Genomic DNA, 19,788 nt, shown 5'->3' with positions numbered 1-19,788 from the left:
AGTAAGTTCAGGCATATTGATTCTGAGAAAATATTTTACACGGACGGATCACGAATTGAAGAGGCTACTGGGTTTGAAATATTCAACAATAATGTTTCGGTCTCATTTAGGCTTCAAACACCTGCATCTGTTTATATAGAAGAGTTAGCAGCAGTTCATTATAGCAGAGTTGATTGAGCAGCAGTTCATTGTGAAGAGTTAGCAGCAGTTCATTATAATCGTCACATTATCTCCAAACCATTATTTTCTCTTCACAGATAGTCTGATTACAATTGAAGCCACTCGCTTAAACGCTGCTGCCAAAAATGAACCGTTTTTTCTTGGGCAAAATAAAACAGTACCTGAACGACATATTCAACAATAATTATCAAATCACAATAGTTTGGGTCCCGGCTCATTGCTCCATTCCAGGCAATGGAAGAGCCGATATTTTAGCCAAAAGTGGTGCTATTGAGGGTGAAAATTATGAGAGACCGATTGCTTTCAACGAATTCTATAGCTGGAAAGCTTCTTGGGATAAATATGATCTGGGTCGGTGGATGCACTCAATTATTCCTAAACTATCGACAAAGGCATGGTTCAGGGGACTGGATGTGAGTAGGAACTTCATTCGTGTGATGTCCGGACTCATGTCCAATCACTACACGTTAGATGCACATCTCCTTCGAATTGGACTTTCCGAGACTAATCGTTGTGCTTGTGGCGAAGGTTATCGCGATATTGATCATGTCGTTTGGACATGCGTGGAGTATCGTGTTGTCAGATCTAAACTAATAAATTCCTTGCGTACCCAAGGTAGACTATCCAATGTTCCAGTTCGCGACATTCTTGCTTGTTGTGACCTTCCTTACATGAAACTTCTTTATCATTTCATTCAGTCCATTGGAGTTCCAATTTAAATTTTATTTTATGTTAGAATGTTTTCTCTTCCATGAGTTCAACCAATAGCCGGCTATCTTATATTGAATAAAAGTGATGAACTGATACAAACAAACATGAAATAGTTATTAGATCATGTACAAAATGAATGTATTTTATTTAATGTAATTTAAAATAGCAACTCGCTTGATAAAAAAAATGTATTTGGATTAACTAATGAATACCAACATACTAATATGATATTCGAAATGTATTAGGTTTAAAGTACTATGTATTGTTGATGCCACGGCGAAGAAAATCTTATGTATATTGCCTATGAAATTAACGTATTTATGGAGAAAAAAAGAACATGATATAAAAACAGATATTCTAGAACAGAACCAAGATTTAAAAATCGTTCAAAATCGCAGTTCATTTTTGTTTTCAATGTTTCATCAATCGTTTATGAGGAATATATATTCGAAAATAATTAGTTGAGAATTTTGAATGCCCTGAAAAGGAGCGTTTAGTTTGTTGATGAAGAATCAGAACAAATTGGCTCAAGTGGAACGTCCCCATTGGTTATTTGAAGGTTTCCGCCTAGCCATGGCTTCTCATGATTTTCCTGAAAAGGTAGGAAAGGATGAAAGGAACTTGGAAAAGATGCACTGTACAGTGGGTGAGGTGGAAGAAAGAATGCTGAACGGGTTGCAGGTGCCAAAATACGTGTTTACTAGAACCTCCATACCCCGAATTTGAATCGTTTTTTTGAAATTTGAAAAACTGATCAACAAGGCTGCCTAGATTAGAAAACAAATAGTAATCGGAAGAAGTATTGTCTGGCCTACAAGGCGGGTGAACTTCCCATTTGAGCGTTCCCAAGTATGTTTTTACTGGCTATGCAACATGTGGACGAGCATTGTCATGTTGCAAAATTACTTTGTTTATTGTGACCATTTTTCTGGTAATGCTCGGCTCAAACGCATCAATTGTCGTTGATAGACCTCTCCCGTGATCTTTTCACTCGGTTGCAGAAACTCATAAAATACCACACCCTGCTGGTTTCACCATATAGAGAGCATAATCATAACTTGGCTTCAATTCATACGGTACCCAATTGTCCACCTTTCGGGTCATTCCCATTGCTTTTGAACGTTGGCCAATGGCTGGTTAAATAATTGTGAGTAACTTTGTAAGTTCTGGCCTTTGCGATTGTCCCAGGTTGGCGTTTCAATGCATTCCCGATCAGATGCACATAACTAAATCATAACACAAGTATATCAACAGTTGATATGTATAACAATTTGTGTTATTTTGAGATAGCTAACAAATGAAAACAGTTGAAGGTTTAAACTTATGATAACAATATAATAACAAAATCAGTTATGATGTTTAATTTTCATTTTCAAGACTCATGGTAACGTTCATTAATTGAAAAAAATGGGTTCGTACGTTGTTTTATATCGAACTATGATGATTAGAATTTTAAAAAACTAATTGAAGAAACCAGATTACTAAATAAATTATTAATTTAATAAAAAAACTCATTCAACAATTTTTCATTGAAACGATGCTAAAAGTTGGTTGTGATATAGTTTTTCTGTGTAAATTTGCTATCTAATTTATTACAATTATTGCTATAAATGTCTGCTTTCGGACTTCTGTAGTTATATCCAGCTCAATAATAATTGTGATACAAACGTTTCAAAATGTGTTACGATTTTGTTCCCGCTAGGGTCTTTTTTGTTATGATTTTTGCTTACCAGCCAAAAATATTTCAAATTTTGATACAAAAAATTTCTGAAATAAATTATTCCAGTTATTATAATTCTGTTGTTACCGTCTGATCGGGTTGGGCGCTCCCGACCTGGAAGGATCACATTGATTCCGTGTGACATCATTTCCAATTGGATTCACAACGTTCAAATTAAATTTTCGGACACTTTCAAACTGCCGAGCTAGTTGATCTGAATCATGATACCGTAATCAGTTGGAACCAGATCGATTGTACTCAGTAAAAATAGCTGAAAATCAATGTAACGAAATTTATCTAAAATCAATGTAATGAAACAGTTACGACTTAGACATATTTTTCAATTAAACATAACAGAAATTTGTGAAAATTGATTCACATTAATATTAATGTTATTTTCAATCACTTTTCTAAGCCGCATTAACTCGTTTTCCTGCATATCAATTGTAGTTAATGTCATGACTAGGTGAGATTTACATGTCTAGAATGCAATTTTCACTTGCCGCTTTCGCACGGCTTAAACTAGTACGGCTGTATGGATTCTTATGTACCATTTACCATCAGACTCTTTGTGTTCTAATGATCCTGGTTCCCCGTCGTTACCGATTTTTTTCATTGATTCTCTAACCTTACGATTTTTCAACAGCACGTAAAAGTCTGTTATTCCCGAGATTTTGGAGTTCTACAGGTTCCTTTCTAACTGTGTAGAGAGGTTTCTCCCAGAATAAAAACAAGTTGGGCTATTTGGAAATGATACTGAATAGTATCCAGCAGACAGTTGATTATGACACGTAACATAAACATGGCATAGATGAGAATTTGGAATACATATTACGAAAGATTGAGATCGATATCTTGTAAGTTTTAGCAAATCGCTTCATAACTTCAAACATCCTTCTCGTGAAATTCATTCCAAAAGTACTAGTATTGTAAGGAATTCAAACTGTAATCCATATTGTTTCAAATATCGTGTTCTAGCAAGTATTTATTAAACCCGTTCCGGAAAGATCCAGTTTGACCAGGTTATGAGAAACATCAATTAACCGGAAGTCGTCATCTTGGATCATCAAATCCGTTCGAAAAATGTCCGTTTTGTGTTGGTTTTTAACGAATATCGATGAACTGGAAGTTACCTTGATCATTTGGGAACATTCTGCGAAATTTCTATGACAAACATAACTTCTCTAATATATTTGAAATTCATAAGTTGTTCGTATTGCAGAGGTATTTTTTTATATTTATCTTATAAAATGGTGATTTTGGTGATTTTGGATGCATCATATGATTTACCTTATGATTTTCACTACTCAATTCGCCTGAGTGTAAGACAGTGCGGCTCCTAACTCCACCACATTTGATGAAAATTTCGAATCTTGAATACATATCCGAATACACCTAACATTTTTCAGGTCTACAATTATTGAAGGTACGCAAAGGTAAAACTTTTAATACTTTGGAAGCCCCTGTGCTCTTGAAAAAAAATTTTTTTCGGCGAGATTTGTTCAAATTTCCGAATTAGTTATAATTTTTGTCAAAGTATTAGGTAATTTTTCACTATACTCATTTACAGTTCGATTCCTTGAAGTAACGTAACGCAAAGAAACATAAGGTGTATTTAGAATATGTATAGAAGATGTGAGTTTCGTATCAACTGTGCCGGTCCCAAGTCCGGATAAAGGAGGAGGGTTGAGTTACGTTACTGAACCGGGGAGCATTTCGACCATAGTCAAAACAAATGTTATGACGAGTTTCGCGTCAAATCGTATTCGCGGTTGGCAACCGTCTCCAGATTTGAATGAAACTTGCTGAACATGCTGACTTTATCACAAAATGTCCTTTTTACTTAATTTGTTTTTTCCAAAATTTATCTACACTGTCTTTCAAAACAGGGAAAATAAAAAATCAGTCAAATTTTTCAATAAAAATACTTAAAGAAGCGTAGAAAAGCTTTTTTTTCCTTAGAAATGCCCCTGTTGCAAACTATGGAAGGTTTACAGGAAAATAATTCTTCACTAAACTCGCTTACAGTTCAATTATATAGTATCAGTCTGGAGACGTGAAGCAAGATCTTATTGGAAAAAGACGAGTGGATAATGTCACAGACATAACTGGAGGTTGTGAGTACGAATACGAATTACGAATTCACACTTCCACATGTTGATAATCGTTCAGGCTGTGTGAAATTAGCAACGTTTACTGCTTTGCCTCGCAAGCAAGCAGTAAAAGTTTTTCCAAAAATTTGAAAAAAAAAAGTTTTGAGTTATTTATGATTATTTCACACTGCTGAAAATTTAGTTATAAATTTCTGATCATATTCTTGATGACGTGGAAAAAAAGTAATACGTATTCACGTCAATTATTGCAAACCATTTTGAACAGATATCTTGAAACCGTATTTATTAGGTTTCTGTTCTCCTTCACCTTGTAGTTGTATTCTAACGAGCCTACAAACAGAGCATTATTTTAGATCAGCGAATAGCCAATACTTACTGAGTGTCAGATCTGGAGTGTAATTCATTCAAATTAATCATTGTTGCCATGAACTTATGAACCGATACATTGTCTTGGTGGAACCGTTTTTTTTTCAACATATGAGATCGTTTTTCTTATATTTTGGCATTCAAATGATCTATCAACGCTTTTGATTGCTTTTCCTTTCTTCAAATAGTCGACGATGAGTATACCACGTGCAACCCAAAATACTGAAGCCATAATCTTATCAGCTAACTAATGTGCCTTTGGACGCTTCGGATGTGGTTCACCGGCTGCAGTGATGGTCGTTTTGATTTCGGCGTGGATCCATTTTTCATCCATTGTCACATATCGACGCAAAAAATCCACTAGAATCAGAACGTTCACCATCATCGGCGTCTGAACGGTCACGTTTAATTGCTGAATTTAACCAATAATCGAAAATGTTTCTTTTCGATAGTGCAAAGTCCGAATAACGCTTTTGAAGCCATTGCTGGCAGCTTGTACAGGTTTTTATTGATCAAGAATCAATTTTAAATAAACACACGAAATTGTTTCTAATACATTGCTTTGAAAACGACGAAAGTAGTTTCACCTAAATGGTTGTCCCTTTTTTTTCTGACTAATGATATCGCCATCTGGGTGTCAGTCTTTTGTCTTTTTGATTGATGTATGTAGAAAAATACCCTGAAAACAGCTAGTGGTTTATTTTTCTCAACTGGGATTATGTATCTTTGAGGGTCATTTTCAAATTCTAGAAAAATCATTTATCTCTTTTCTTCAGTGCAAGTTATTTCTGGGTACTCAATTCACTTTTGAACACAATTTATGTACCTGTAACGGTTGTTGAGTTTCAAAGATTCAATGAAAGTGCATGCACATCCGCTCTTTTCGATGTTCGCAAGAGAAAGAATCCATTTTTTCTTTTGAAGGAGATGTCGTCTTTATATTTACATACACGCTAAGATTCTTCGCATATTCAGAAAAAATGGAACAACTTTGAAAAATTCCGAAGTAACTCAAACTTAATTTCGCGGACTCGAAACCTAAAATGTGTACCGTTCCAAATCCGCACACACAAAATTCATCCTCAAAATTCGAGTTATCACCAAATTTTCAGTTAGAAGTTAGAAACAAAGTTAGTTTTTGCATCATTCATTTAATTTATTTCGCCTTCATATCCGAATGCGCTAGCCCCAGCACAGCTTTCGTAATTTCTTCTACAATCTTGACTCCTTTAGGTTGTCTTGGAAAATGCTTCTTCATAATGGCCCAGTATTTTCCCATTGGGCACAATTCCAGAGTATTGTGGGTAGAGGAGGTTCAGAGTTTCCGGCACGAAATCGACATCATTTGCCTTAAACCACACTAGCACGTCCTTCGTGTAGTGGCTTCATGCCAAATCCATCCATTAACTCGGCCGTCGCTGCTCTTGTAGACACTACTCCAAATACTCCCGTCCCCATTCATGGTTCTTCTGGTAACGAATGGTGGTCTCCGATTTCCGCAAGTACAATTCGCTTGTCGAATTAAGAACTTTTTGGCGAACTTCGACATCTTCTGTGTTCCGCGATGCGATGGATCCTTATTTTTAGCCGTATTTTTACTTGTGCAAAAGTCCTTCGGGCACACACTATTCTTTCGTCGGAAATTTAGAAACTTTTACGCACCTGATGAAATCAACTCACAGAGTGTGGAAGATTTCTACGCAAAGTTTCAATTATTTTACCCAACGGATCAAATGTTAAAACAATTTGTTAATGTGCGTATTTTAAACAGAACACTCTTTACTCAAATTAATATCGTTTTCGCTTGATGTCAATCCTTAGCCAGTTTCCACCCTAACTGCTGTCAAACCGTTTGTTTGAAGCTAGTTTCGAACAACGGTGAAATGCTGAACTCAAAATCGAGTCAGTTTCGGACCTGGTTTTTATATTAGGTTTGCTCAAATCCCCGTTGCTAAGGGCGAAACCAACACAGTTTCGTGAAAAGTGTTTATTTGATGAAACTACTTTGGACTAGTTTCAGTTTTTTTTGCATCACACTCAAAGCTACAAAAGTGCAAGTAGGCGTAGAACGTCGTTTCCTCACCATTCGAGATTTCCATCTAACACAAATAATTTTTTTCGCAGATTTGATAGGCCGCTTTATGTTTTTGAATACGCCGTATAGTCAATTGATTTTGGTTTAAGATTAACAAGTTCAATCATATTTGAAGGTTTTCGATTACGATTTGCAGGTTCAAATAAACACTTGTTAAATCAAAACGGTCGTTTCAATAATGTTCATTTTTCAGATCTTTCGAGTAATATTAAACCAACATAATTAATACACACCTGCAAACGATACAGTAAATCATTAAAGTGTGCTATGAATCCCATCGCGTCCCCAGTGAATCTCGCAGACTCGCATAGCTGGCGGCAGTGTTCCAACCGCGACATCAAATCCCGTATGGTGCAGTTACACGATACAGGAGCAAGGAGCGACTGTGAATTTTGGGTCGGCTCAGACTACGATGAGATCGTTGGTCATAAGCTTGTGCTTTCACTGGCATCTCCTGTATTCGAATCGATGTGGTACGGGTCAGTTGATCAGCCAAAGGATGAACCGATATGCGTTCCGGACACTCGGGCGCATGTGTTCAAAATGCTAATTAAGTAAGTGAAAAAATGCTGTACAAAATATTTGGTCAATATGAAGTATGGTTACATTATCATGTTTGTTTGGCAATTATTTGATTCTTAGACAACAACATTTAGATTTTGTTATAATTTAAAAAAAAATCTTTTCTCTCTTGTTACATTGTATTGAATTTTAATTGCTTCATTCGATAAACGATAATTAGGTAATTTCAATTTAAATAGAAAAAAATAATAGTATCTTGTATGTTACGAACACGTCGGTCAAAAAGTTTCCGGTATAACAACGAAAGAAACACGTTTTCTGCATGTCAGCTTTATTCCACAATGTATTTCCCTTCAAGTACAATACAATGGTTCCAAAGGCGTTCCAACATTTCCACACAATTTTTATTTTTTCTCCATGATCTAATGAATAAACGTTTCAGTCTCAGCGATGACCTCATCATGCGATGCAAATCCTTTTCCAGCTAGCTCCTTTTGTAAATTATTATTATATCGTTTATTTATCCCCGGTTTTAACCTAATTCTGATCGTTCACCGGGTTTGTAACAGTTTGGGGTCGGGATTTGGGGGTGGTTGGGAAGTATAAGGTGAGGGATTTATAAGGAAGGAGGAGTTTTTACATCGAGTCAGTACATTACATGTTATACATTTCATAGATTTGATAAGCTTAAGGCTAAATATCTATTTTTATCTGTGTTGGTCTGGGTTTGATGTAACAGCTTCGGTCTGCGGGCAGCACCCCCGGCGGATGGCCGCTTAGGCTTTTGTAAATTTGAGAACAGAAAAAAAACATTTGGGGGCTAAATTTTCACTTTTCAATTTTGTATAACGATGGAATGAACCTTTGAGACGATTTCCGGAGCAGCAGTCTTATTTGGGCGACTTATTGACCGACTTGTTATGTCTCTTATTCTGTGATGTTACCAATTGAAGGATGAAATTCTTCGTCCCCTTCTACATGTCGTTCAGAATACAAATTTTACTCCATTTTTGCAGGTATATTTATACGGATGCAGTCGACATAGAGTCGATTGACGACACTATCGATCTTTATTATGAAGCAGAGAAATATTTGCTACCGGGTCTGGCCGATCAATGCACAGACTATTTGGAGCGAAATCTAGAGGCAGACAATGTTTGTAAAATATTTGAATTCGCTGTTAAAAATCAACTGCCAAATTTGAAGGACATGTGCATTAATACAATACGTTGCCAAACAAAGTATGTAATCACTAGTGAAGGATTCCTTGCGGCCGACCTCAGCACGATAATATTCATATTGGATCAGGATTGGTTGAATATAGATTCTGAGATGGATCTTTTCAAAGCTATTAAGCTTTATGCACTGGAGAATAATCTATCACGAAAGGAACGATTGCAACCGAAAAAGGGAGACAAGGAGGTGGATTCTAACAACAATGAGATAGAGAATCCAACCATTCTTCACGCACTACATCGTATTCGGTTCTTAAATATGGAACCTTCGGAGCTTGCTCCCGAACTTATTAAAACGAACATTCTCCTCGATTCCGAAGCTTTAACAATTCTAGTGTGCGTTGAAATGAAAAGTTGTGAACACAATTTGGAAATGCCTGAAGGATTTTCAGATGTTTCCACTTCGAGGGTTTTTGAGTCGGAAAGTATCTTAATGTTTTTAAAATCCTTCAATTTACATTAAAAAAAGAAATATTCTCATACCGAATCCGATTTGTCAAATGTCATTGAAACGAATTCTGAACTATTCAATGTGGTAACAAATTCATTGTAAGGAAATTTCGTTATTGTATGCATTAAAATTATTTTTTGGTGAACGTTTCAATGTTTCAATTTACCACGGCCCTTAAATAATAGTTCCGTTAGTTGTTTTGTTTTTCAATTAAGCCTCATTGAAATACACGTCGAATATACGATAGAGTACAAAGCATCTTTCCATGTTTTCCATGGATCTTACGTAATTTCTTAGTTCTCTACACTAAACTCTTTTTTCTTTGTCCTAACTTTAGCTAGTAATCTTTCACATGTCCGAGTTTCAAAGAATTCTAGAAAATTTATGTATTGTCGTTTGACGGGCCGCGGGTTTGCCGTAGTGAAACACATTTGATTTTATCGTTCAAGGCGGTACAGCGATTCGAACGGTTTTCCTACTTTTCGGTAACATTTCCGTAGTACGATTTGTCAAAACAAAACAGCCTCGGCAATTATTTGTTCATCCGACCTAAAAAAATTTACCAGCGAGTATTTTCTTGAGATCTAAGAAAGAGGAAAAAGTCACCGGGATCCAAATCTGGAGTGGATATCGACTTCCAATGCCAACTTCCCTTCTCGAGTAGCCTAGATAGCCCTGTAGTGTCGGTAGCGGTTCCCAGCTGGTTGAGAAAAATATGGTAAAAGTCCACTAAACATGTAAGCCGTGTGGTATCCGGTGGAATCATTTCAACCAATAATTGATCCACTGGTTTCCTGTTCCATGTCGTAGAAGGCCACTAAAACGGGAGCTCGCAAGTCAAGGTGTATTTCCGTACCAGTGACTGAATGTGGACTGTGCCCTTGTAGAGCTCAAAATTCCGTATCGCAGACTAATTGAAGGCATAGGAAGAAAGTATATCTATTGTTCCGCATATTTGCCGCATAACAGGTTTTCACCGAGCGATGACTTCATGTTCTTCATTTTGTATGAATTCCATTAGTAGTAAATTCATTTATATTTTTTTTATTCATACAATAATTAGTTGTTTTTTTTAGTGCTAGTTGATCACGCCGCAAGCCGTAGTGTGATAACCGACATAATCTTTCTGGCGATTACTGTTTGTTTGTTGGCTCTGCAACGTGATACACCGAAGTGTAATTACCCCCGGTCATTCTAATATTACTGAAAATGAAATGGCTAGAGCCGGTGCCACGGATGAAATAACCAGCTTTATCTATCAACTAAATGGATAAAGCATTAGAGCATTCTGACTCGGACAAAACACATGAACGCGAGCACACTTCAGAAGCGTGTTTGGCCATGCTGATACGGAATTCGATAGCCTTTTAGAGACGAGTGGTAACTGTTGGTCGGACCTGGACTTGCTATTGCACGACAGAGAACAGAATGAGTATGTGGCAATGTACTGAAACCGGCAAGAATGCTCCGATGAGGCCTAGGAGGAGACTCAATGCGTAGGAAAGGCTGTTCTTTCGGGAATTATCATGGCATAGTCTTCGTGGACTACGTCGAAAAAGGAACAACTATCAGCTGCAAGTATGACTGTAAAGACTGTTTCAGAAAATATGGACGCAACGAAAAATCGCTGACATTTCGCAATGGTTCAGAATCTGTCAATTTTTATGGCTGCGTTCTGTTGTTTGCACTCTTCTCTAACCACTTGTGCAGTTGTTGATTCGTTTTCATTAGTTTGTTTCGAAATGCGTGGACTTTCAGCAGAACAACGTCGAAAAATTGTGTACAAATGGTGACAGAATGCGGACTGTCACTAAGAAAGATGGCAAAAATGGAAGGAGTAAGTGGAAAAGCAGTGCGAAATGCAATCAGGAAGTTCGGTGAACCTTTGAGGATAAACCGAAAACGGGTCGAAAGAAAGGTCCTGCTAACCCTCAGTTGGATAAACGTATACTGAAGGCGTTCGAGCAAAAGAAGGAGGTTTCAGTTCGGGTTGTGGCCAAAAAAGTGGGCACTTCGAAGTCAAATGTTCTTCGTGCTAAAGAACGTTTGAATCTTCGAACCTATAAGAAGCAGAAACAACCAAAGCGTAGTCCGAAACAAGAAGCATCAATTGCCCACAACTTCGACCAATTGAGGAATTTTGGGCATTAACGAAGGCACATCTTAGGAAACATGTATTGGCAGCCGAAACCATTCAACAGTTCGAAAAAGATAGGAAAAAGTGTCAAAACTTGTCGCCAAGAAGTCCGTACGGAATTTAGTGAGGAACGTTCGCAAGAAATTGCGCCAGCTAGTCTACAATGGCTAAGTAGCAAATGTTGAGAATGATATTCTGTTGTTGTAGTCTAATATTATCAGTATATCGAATAAAATTTAAATATCTAACACTTGTGAATTATTTACAGCGAAATCAAAGTGCGTCCATACTTTCTGGGACAGTCTTTAAGAAGACCTAAATTACAACGAAACGTCTTCACATGAAGCGAAAATTGATTCTCCATCCACCTTTCTCACCCTACTGTATTCCCTCGAACTATTATCTGTTCTCATTTTGAAGAAATGGCTCATCGGTAGAAAATCGAGCTCGGTTGAAACAATATAAGAAATGGAAAAACGAATTTTTATTTATCCCACCAATAAGAAACAGTACAATTTCCTAATTATCGTTTTTGTTATTCTTTAGGAAGAAATTAATTAGTAGCACGTGTATGCATTCTGATATATATCAGGCGATTTATCAGCTCATGATACTTTTCATTATACATGTTGTTATAGGGGGCTGGGGTCCACTAGGAGATTGATAGTCCTTCTTATCCTTCTCCGGACAAAACCAGCCTAGAGGCCGTGTGGGATCCGGCGGCAAAAAAAAAACTAAGCCAAGAATAGTTCCACTGGGTTCCTGCTTCCATGTCGTACAAGGCGACAATTGCAGGAGTTTCTTTTTTCCTTCAGTTATCAGATGTTTCCAACGTTTTCACATCTGGTTACTCTATCAGGTGTACAACTTAGCTTCGGCCGTTTTTTTTTCAAATTTTAGATGTATTTTTCAAATTATTGTCCGTCGCTAGCGACAACTTTCTCCAATTTTTCCGAAAATTTTCGGATCCCGGCTCGAAAAAAGGAGTCCTTTTTTGACGCTATCCATGAAGCAATCCATTTTTCCAACTCTTCGAAGGATTGAAAATGTTGATCTGCCAGGCCGTGTGCCATCGAACGGAATAGGTGGAAGTCAGAAGGGACTACATTTGGGGAATACGGCGGGTGGTGCAAGACTTCCCATTTCAGCGTTTCCAGGTACTTTTTGATCACTTTTGCGACGTGAGGCCGAGCATTGTCGTGTTGGAGGATGACTTTGCCATGTCGCTCTTGATACTGTGGCCGCTTTTCATTTAGCGCGCGACTATGGCGCATCAGTTGCGTTCGGTAGCGATCTCCTGTGATGGTTTCACCCGGTTTTAAGAGCTCTTAGTAAATTGTTATTCATCTTTGAAGGTTTTTTCTTTTCCACCATCATGTTTGTCATGTCACTTTAAGTCTAGTCACAGTTTTTCTGAAGATTGTAGTGTGCCATGCAACATGAAAATCGTAGCAAAATATTCATTTCCGCAGTTTACGCTATGCCTTTTTCGTTAGTAAAAGAGTTTTAGTTATGAAACTTATTTTACGTGAATGTTATAAGTTTTCAATATCAGCAACATTTTATTGGTATTTTTTCCGAACACTTTTCGCCGATTTTCGAAGAAAAATATTTGGATTTTCGAATAAAAATATTGGTTCGTCCTTACTCATTTTCAGATAACTGCTACTCTTGATTCAAACCACACAAAATGACGGATACTAAAACCGTGAACGATGACTACAGAAAAGAAATTCCATCGCGTATGCAATATCTGTTTGAGACAACCAAATGGACGGATTGTCAGTTTCTAGTTGGACAGGAGCCTATCATTGAAACATTCGACGCTCACAAGTTGGTATTATCCCTGGCTTCACCGGTATTTGAAACAATGTTTCACGGTGCTTTAGCTGAACAGGGTAACGCACCGATTCGTATTGTTGATTTGGAGCCCGATATATTCCGAAAAATATTGCAGTAAGTAACCGGGCTATTTACCCGAAGAGAAAATACTGCCCGTGTGATAGATCATGCTGGAAAGAGTAGAACGACTTAGCATAGGCTGGTCTTGATATCACGTGGCTGCAGTTCTCACATCATCGCTTATATTTTTTATACTTTTCACAGGTATATGTACACAGACAAATTAAGCCCAAACTCGATAGATGTATTTAAAATTTATTACGGAGCCAACAAATATATGCTTCCAAAGATAAAAAAGCAATGCACTGAATATTTAAAAACAAACATTGATCTCAACAACGTTTTCGATCTGTACGATTTCGCAACATTTAACGACGAAGCTGATCTAATGCAGTCTTGCAAAAATATGATAACACTATATGCTGATGAGCTACTGAATAAACCAAGCTTCTTAGAGATCAAACTCAGCACATTTATAATGATACTGGAGCAGCAAGCAATGAACATCAGTTTTGAGTTGAGCCTATTCAGAACCCTTAAGGCATACGCAATCAAGCATGGATTGGTGCGACGAGATCATTCAAGCCAAGAAAATTATCGACTTCTAAATCTAACTGAAACATCTGCGGACGAAACCGGCAATCAGACAGCAGTAATGAAACTACAAACGAAGGAACCCACTATTGACGATGCTCTGTACAGAATTCGATTCCTAGTTATACCAGTAGATGACCTTGCCAATGAATTAGCTGGAACGAGTCTGCTATCGTTATCCGAAATCGGTGCTATTCTAATGAACTGTTTGACACGGTCAAGTGGTTTCCCAATGCCCGCCAGGTTTTCAGTTTGCCGAGAGTCAAGAACGCGGATTAATAAACCTGTAACGTCCATCCGACGATAATAACATTTTTCGGTCGTACTCGTTATTCACTACCACTCAAAGTAATTGAATGAACTCAACTAATCCATTAGAACAATGATTGGCCCATTTTGATATATAATCATTCCTGCAGCTCAGTGTAGTGACTTTACTTAATTTTTCTAAATATTTCATCGTAAAATAGAGAGAAGTGGAGAAGAATACTGTATTTATCGTTAGAAGATTAAATAAAATGTTTAATCAAAGTCCATTCGAGTAACCATCTATAGATCGCAAAAGATTGATTCAAGCATCCGAAAAAATCTGAGAACCGTGAGTATTTTGTATTTGTAACATACTTCACAAGTTAGGGAAGACCGGGGCTGCAGTTCAATAAAGGCTTGGCCCTTATTACCGTTCTCACTTCCACTTTCACATTCACTTCACTAACATGTCACTTTACTTGATTTCACCTATTACCAGTATCACGCATAGTGAAGTAATCACTTTAGTGTAAAATATCATTTTTTCCAACAAAAATTTTGGTGATTTGATGTTCGTAATAACAACAAGTTCATCTAAGTAATTACTTTTTTCTCTGAATCGACTTTCGTGATGAAGACCTACATTCACTTTACTTTCACCGTGAAGTGATACCGATAATAAGGTAAAAATCTTGGTTTTCTTGATTTTTTCACCGTGTAGTGACACCGGTAATAAGTGCCTTTATCACTGTCAACTAGTAGGATAAAGAACAAGATTAGTTCTTGGGCTGCATCCAAACATGACAGCTACTGGCGCAGCTTGCAAACTTGCACTCAGACAACATCATTTGATTTGAATCTGAAAATGTCGAAATGTCGCATTTTTCCAAGCATCATTGCAGTATTCCGGTCAGAACTCTGACTGGAAATTGCAAACTCAACTATTACATGGCTACTATCCAGGGTGCTGAGTATTGTTCGTGTGAATGAGATTACGGTACTTCATATCATCTGATATGTAACTGCCCCGCATTGACGCAACTACGTATCCGGGTTTTTGGTTCTCCATACATGGTTGAATCTGTGTATGCGGAGCTAAAATTGAAGGATATTCTATAGTTTCTCACCCAATGTGGTAAGAAGCTATAGTCAGAAGGGTTCATCGTTCTTCCTGGAGTGAATTAATCCTTTCTGTTTCTACCTTGAAAGATTTTAGCAGATTGTTTGGCATCATTTATGGGGTGCCGAATTTTTTTCTGTGCAAACATTTGTAAATCACTCTACATTCTCTTCCGATCAGGAAAATGATGAGAAGTTACGGCAAGGCACAGCTATCTGAATAATTAGGGGAATATGCCATTTGCACCAATAAGTTCTGATTCCTGCTTCTGAATTCCGCAGCGATGGGTTCTCCGATGCCGTTAAACATGGACAATGTGAAAAATACATAATGTTTATTAGCTACTAACCAGTGAAAGTACGCGAGCAATCAGATAACACAAGGATTAATACTAATAGGCGCACATGCGGACAAAAACTCGAACGCGAACGCACTTCGGAAGCGTGTTTGCTAATGCTGAATTGAAATTCGTTACATTTTTGGAGACGATTGGTAACTGTTGATCGGACCTCGACCTACGACTGCCCGACAGAGATCAGAATGAGGCAATGTACTGAAGCAGGCACGACTGAGCCGATGCAGCCTAGGGGGAGACTCAATAGGTAGGAAACGTCAGAGCGGCTGTTTTATTGAGATTGTCATGGCATAGTTTTCGTGGACTACGTCGAAATAGGAACAACCATCAGCTGCATGTATTACTGTAAGAAGACCTAAATTGTAACGAAACGTCCTCACATGAAGCGAAACCGCCAGAATCAACAATCTCGGGCTCCAATTGCTTCTCCATTCACCTTTTTCACCCTACTGTATTCCCTCGAACTATTATCTGTTCTCAGTTTGATGAAATGGCTCATCGGTAGATAATTGACCCCGGTTGAAACAATACAAAAAACCTGTTTTAATCCACCTAGTGGTGTAATGATGCCTTTTTCATATCAATCATACTATCATATATAATACTGTGGTATTCTTCAAAATAATTTTCTTCGATTCTTAAAAGAATAACCGAAATCAGTTTGTTTGACCGTCTACGATAAAAACTATCAATTGGTGAAGATTTTAGGACGATTTAGAATTTTTTACGGTTTTTCGCCCTTATCAGTGATGGTATAAAAATTTTAACACACTTTACCCTATATTTCCGGATCCAGAAGTTGGATCCGGGTGAAATTCAGGAATTACGTATTACGGGCTACAGGACCTTTCATTTGAATCTAAGTTTGTGAAAATCGGTCGCGCCATCTATGAGAAAAGTTAGAATACATATTTTCACAATTTTTTGCACATTTTACCCCATAATTCCGGAACCGGAAGTCGGATTCAAATAATATTCAGGAATTTTGTATGGGACCACAAGACCTTTCATTTGAATCTAAGTTTGTGAAAATCGGTTCAGCCATCTCCGAGAAAAGTTAGTGTAAAAAAACGTTACATACACACAGACATTTTGCATACTCGACGAACTGAGTCGAATGGTATATGACAAAGGTTCAAAAGTCGGTTTTCACAGTGATTGCATAACCTTTCTATATGAGAAAGGCAAAAAATGGAAAAACGGATTTTCATTTATCCTACCTAGTTTAACAGTACAATTCCCTAATTATCGTTTTTGTTATTCTTATGGAAGAAATAATTTCTAGCACGAGTATGCATTCTGATATATCAGTCAATTTATCAGTTCGTGATACTTTACATTTTACATGTTGTTATAGGGGGCTGGGGTCCACTAGGAGATTGATAGTCTTTCTTATCCTTCTCCGGACAAAACCAGCCTAGAGGCCGTGTGGGATCCGGCGGCAAAAAAAAAACTAAGCCAAGAATAGTTCCACTGGGTTCCTGCTTCCATGTCGTAAAAGGCGACAATTGCAGGAGTTTCTTCTTTCCTTCAGTTATCAGATGTTTCCAACGTTTTCACATCTGGTTACTCTATTTTACTAGATTATTTCTTCATTAAACAAATTTATTTATTTTCAAAAATATTTACGACAAAATCATTTTTTATCTATGCCCATCTAGCTTCTGGGAAGAGATTTATTTGTCTTTTTTTCTTCTTCCATGTTCAATTTATGTTATAAATTGAATAATAAAAACCTTTCGCGATGATCCGTTAATATTACAATATTAATAACAGAGCCAACACATATTGGTATATTGAATAAATTAGTAGGCAAATACTTGCTTGTTTTATCATCTAACTCCCGATAACCGATAGTTAAGGCTGCGTATCACATGTTTCTATTGAAACCAGGTGAATTAAAAATTTTCTCTCGGTAGTCGGCTGCCCAGATCATCCAATATAACCAATTAATCATTTTTCGTGTTGATGTATAGTGCAAATAATAAGCAATCAAGATGCGCTTTCATTTGGCAATTCGAAATGACTTGATCTAGTCTATAACAGTTCGGCTGAAAAGTTCGTATCGTTTAATAGAAACACACATTTTTTTTGCCAAAATTCGTTTTTATTATTCAACATAATTGCCATCAGAGGCGATACAGCGATTATAGCGATCTTCCAACTTTTCGATACCATTTTTGTGGTACGATTTGTCCTTTGCCTCAAAATAGGCCTCAGTTTCAGCGATTACCTCTTCATTGCTTCTACATTTTTTACCAGCGAGCATTTTGTTGAGGTCTGAGAACAGGAAAAAGTCACTGGGGGCCGAATCTGGCGAATACGGTGGATGAGGGAGCAATTCGAAACCCAATTCGTTCAATTTCAGCATGGTTTTCATCGACTTGTGACACGGTGCATTGTCTTGATGAAACAAAACTTTTTTCTTCTTCAAATGAGGCCGTTTTTTTTAAATTTCGTCCTTCAAACGCTCTAATTACGCTATATAATAGTCACTGTTGATGGTTTTTCCCTTTTCAAGGTAGTCGATGAAAATTATACCATGCGAATCCCAAAATACAGACGCCATAACCTTACCGGCCGATTGTTGAGTCTTTCCACGCTTTGGGTTCGGTTCATCGCGTGCAGTCCACTCAGCTGACTGTCGATTGGACTCCGGAGTGAAATGATGGAGCCATGTTTCGTCCATTGTTATATATCGACGAAAAAAATCGGTTTTATTTCGATATAACAGCTCCAAACGCTGCTCAGAATCATCAATTCGTTGTTGTTTTTGATCAATTGTGTGCTCACGCGGCACCCATTTTGCACAAAGCTTTCTCATATCCAAATATTCGTGAATAATATGTCCAACACGTTCCTTTGATATCTTTAGGGTGTCAGCTATCTCGATCAACTTCACTTTACGGTCATTGAAAATCATTTTGTGGATTTTTTCACGTTTTCATCGGTAACAGCCTCTTTTGGACGTCCACTGCGTTCATCGTCTTCGGTGCTCATATGACCAGTACGAAATTTTGCAAACCACTTACGAATTGTTGCTTCGCCCGGTGCAGAGTCTGGATAACACTCATAAAGCCATTTTTTGGTATCGGCGGCACTTTTTTTCATCAAAAAGTAGTGTTTCATCAACACACGAAATTCCTTTTTTTCCATTTTTTTTCACAATAACAAAAGTAGCTTCACTCAAAATGCAATATTTCACAAACTAATAATCAGACAGCTGTCAAATTTATACACGTATCTTTTGAAGGTTGGTACTAACTGAAAATGGTATGGATTTAATTCTAGTGGCGCCCTCTCATAGAAACGATACGAACTTTTCAGCCGATCTGTTAGAATAATTGATACATGTACTTTATCTGTTAAATAGAGCTTTCGGATGATTTCAATATGTTACTACAATGAATCAACTATTTCGTCTAAATCCTATTCACTCGTTTATATTGTAGAAATCAATTTCGTTTAGTCAAAATTAGGGAAGTTTTTATTCGTTCCGCGATAGCAATTAAAATTTTCCTAGAATAAGACTATCCGGGATCTCAGTTTCGGATATTGTTGAAACGTTCACTCGGGAAGTCCAAGACTAGTAACCAGGGGTTGTCTGTCGTTCAAGTTCTAGTTCGTTTTGAATGTTCGAATAGTAATATTAGGGATGGCCAATGTTACAACAGAAAAATTTTTCATTTTCAGATAATTTCTACATTCATTCAAAAATGACTGAAATTAAAAAAGTACACGATGATTACAGAAGAGAAGTCCTGTCACGTATGCAATTTCTGCTTGACACTACCAAATGGACTGATTGTCAGTTTCTAGTTGGACAGGAACCTAACATTGAAACATTTGACGCTCACAAGCTGATCCTATCCTTGGCCTCACCGGTATTCGAAACCATGTTTCACGGTGCTTTAGCTGAGCCGGGTAACGTGCCGATTCGCATTGTGGATGTGAAGCCAGAGGTATTCCGAAAGCTACTGCAGTAAGTAACGGGATTTGTACCCGAAGAGGTAGGTCTGAAGCTCTAACGATTTTTT

At 37.4% G+C, this 19,788-nt stretch overlaps 3 protein-coding genes across 11 annotated transcripts in view; all 3 read left to right on the top strand.

Moving 5' to 3' along the window:
* The window catches only part of LOC131427270 (spectrin beta chain, non-erythrocytic 5), a 335,003-nt gene that overhangs the window by 159,941 nt on the left and 155,274 nt on the right, over positions 1 to 19,788 (top strand). The window lies entirely within an intron of this gene.
* LOC131427275 (BTB/POZ domain-containing protein 6-like) lies at positions 3,896 to 11,731 on the top strand. The gene is made up of 3 exons (XM_058590313.1): positions 3,896 to 7,322; positions 7,380 to 7,740; positions 8,725 to 11,731. The coding sequence occupies exons 2-3, from the start codon at positions 7,454 to 7,456 to the stop codon at positions 9,404 to 9,406; spliced, it is 969 nt and encodes a 322-aa protein (XP_058446296.1). The 5' UTR covers positions 3,896 to 7,322; positions 7,380 to 7,453; the 3' UTR covers positions 9,407 to 11,731.
* LOC131427274 (BTB/POZ domain-containing protein 3-like) overlaps positions 11,727 to 19,788 on the top strand; it is a 26,210-nt gene continuing 18,148 nt past the window's right edge. For 2 of the 3 annotated variants that reach the window (XM_058590311.1, XM_058590310.1), the window contains exon 1: positions 17,412 to 19,733. In XM_058590311.1, the coding sequence (XP_058446294.1) occupies positions 19,414 to 19,733 (320 nt within the window). In that variant the 5' untranslated portion in view covers positions 17,412 to 19,413. Of the gene's footprint in view, positions 13,100 to 13,189; positions 13,488 to 13,637; positions 19,734 to 19,788 lie in introns of those variants that run through there. The other variant, XM_058590312.1, reaches the window with a different exon arrangement.

Source organism: Malaya genurostris, chromosome 2 (genome assembly GCF_030247185.1).
Source record: "Malaya genurostris strain Urasoe2022 chromosome 2, Malgen_1.1, whole genome shotgun sequence".
In the NCBI taxonomy this organism is placed as follows: Eukaryota; Metazoa; Arthropoda; class Insecta; order Diptera; family Culicidae; genus Malaya; species Malaya genurostris.
This window is presented reverse-complemented; position numbering and strand designations above follow the sequence as displayed.